A 1253-nucleotide genomic window follows, 5' to 3' on the forward strand; every position below is an offset into this window, starting at 1 on the left:
CCGCCGCCGAGGGCGCCGAGGGTGCCAAGGCCGACGCGCCCGCCGAGGGCAAGGCCGCGAAGGCCGCGCCCCCGCCCAAGGCTGACGCGAAGGCTGCCAAGCCCGAGGCGCCCAAGCCTGCTCCTGCCAAGCCCGAGGCGCCCAAGCCTGCAGAAGCCAAGAAGGGAGCTCCAGCCAAGCCCGAGGCACCGAAGCCCGCTGAAGCAAAGAAGGCAGCCCCTGCTAAACCTGACGCACCGAAGCCTGCTGAAGCGAAGCCAGCTGATGTCAAGCAGGCAGCCCCTGCTAAGCCCGAGGCACCCAAGCCAGCTGAGGCTAAGCCTGCTGAAGCCAAGCAGGCAGCCCCTGCTAAGCCTGAGGTACCTAAGCCTGCTGAGGTCAAGCCTGCTGAAGCCAAGCCAGCTGAGGCCAAGCCAGCTGAGGCTAAGCCTGCTGAAGCCAAGCAGGAAGCCCCTGCTAAGCCTGAGGCACCCAAACCTGCTGAAGCCAAGCAGGCAGCTCCTGCCAAGCCCGAGGCACCCAAGCCAGCTGAAGCCAAGCCTCCCAGAGAAAAGAAGCCCTCAGAATCGGAGAAGCCTCCCCGGGAGAAGAAGGCGTCGGAATCCGAGAAGCCCAAGCGCGAGAAGAAGCCCTCGGAGTCGGAGAAACAGAAGCGGGAGAAGAAGCCCTCGGAGTCGGAGAAGCCTCCCCGGGAGAAGAAGCCCTCGGAGTCGGAGAGGCCGAAGAAGGAGAAGCGGCTTTCCGAGTCCGACAAGGCCGCCAAGCCGCCCGCAGAGGCAGCCCCGAAGCCGGACGCCCCCAAGCCACCAGCGGCCCCCGCCAAGCCGCCGGAAGCCCCTGCGAAGCCTGCAGAAGCTCCCGCCAAGCCTGCCGAACCTCCTGCTAAACAGGAAGCCCCTGCTAAGTCTGCAGCTGCCCCCGCCAAGCCCACGGAAGCCCCCGCCAAACCTGCGGAGGCCCCTGCGAAGCCCGTAGCAGCCCCCGCCAAGCCCACAGAGGCGCCAGCCACACCAGCAGAGGCCCCTGCGAAGCCAGGCGCGCCCGCCAAGTCCACAGAGGCCCCCGCCAAACCAGCAGAAGCCCCCAAGGCTCCCGAAGCCAAGCCGGAGCCCCAGCAGAAGCCCGCGGAGCCGCCCAAGGCCCCCGAGGCCAAGCAGCAAGCCCCTGCGAAGCCTGCAGAAGCCAAGCCCGAGGCTCCGCCCACGGCCCCCGCCAAGCCCGAGGCCCCCGCCAAGCCGGCTGAGGCCAAGCCG

General features: G+C 68.5%; 1 protein-coding gene across 1 annotated transcript in view; it reads left to right on the plus strand.

The window, feature by feature from the left end:
* Positions 1-946, plus strand: part of LOC119594734 (skin secretory protein xP2-like) — a gene marked incomplete at its 3' end in the record, with an annotated part of 13847 nt that extends 12901 nt beyond the window's left edge. Inside the window, 1 exon segment of the mRNA XM_037943820.1 lies at positions 1-946. Coding sequence (XP_037799748.1) covers positions 1-946 — 946 coding nt within the window.
* Between the last annotated feature and the right edge of the window lie 307 nt (positions 947-1253).

The sequence above is a fragment of the Penaeus monodon genome, chromosome 34, assembly GCF_015228065.2.
Source record: "Penaeus monodon isolate SGIC_2016 chromosome 34, NSTDA_Pmon_1, whole genome shotgun sequence".
NCBI classification, from domain to species: Eukaryota; Metazoa; Arthropoda; class Malacostraca; order Decapoda; family Penaeidae; genus Penaeus; species Penaeus monodon.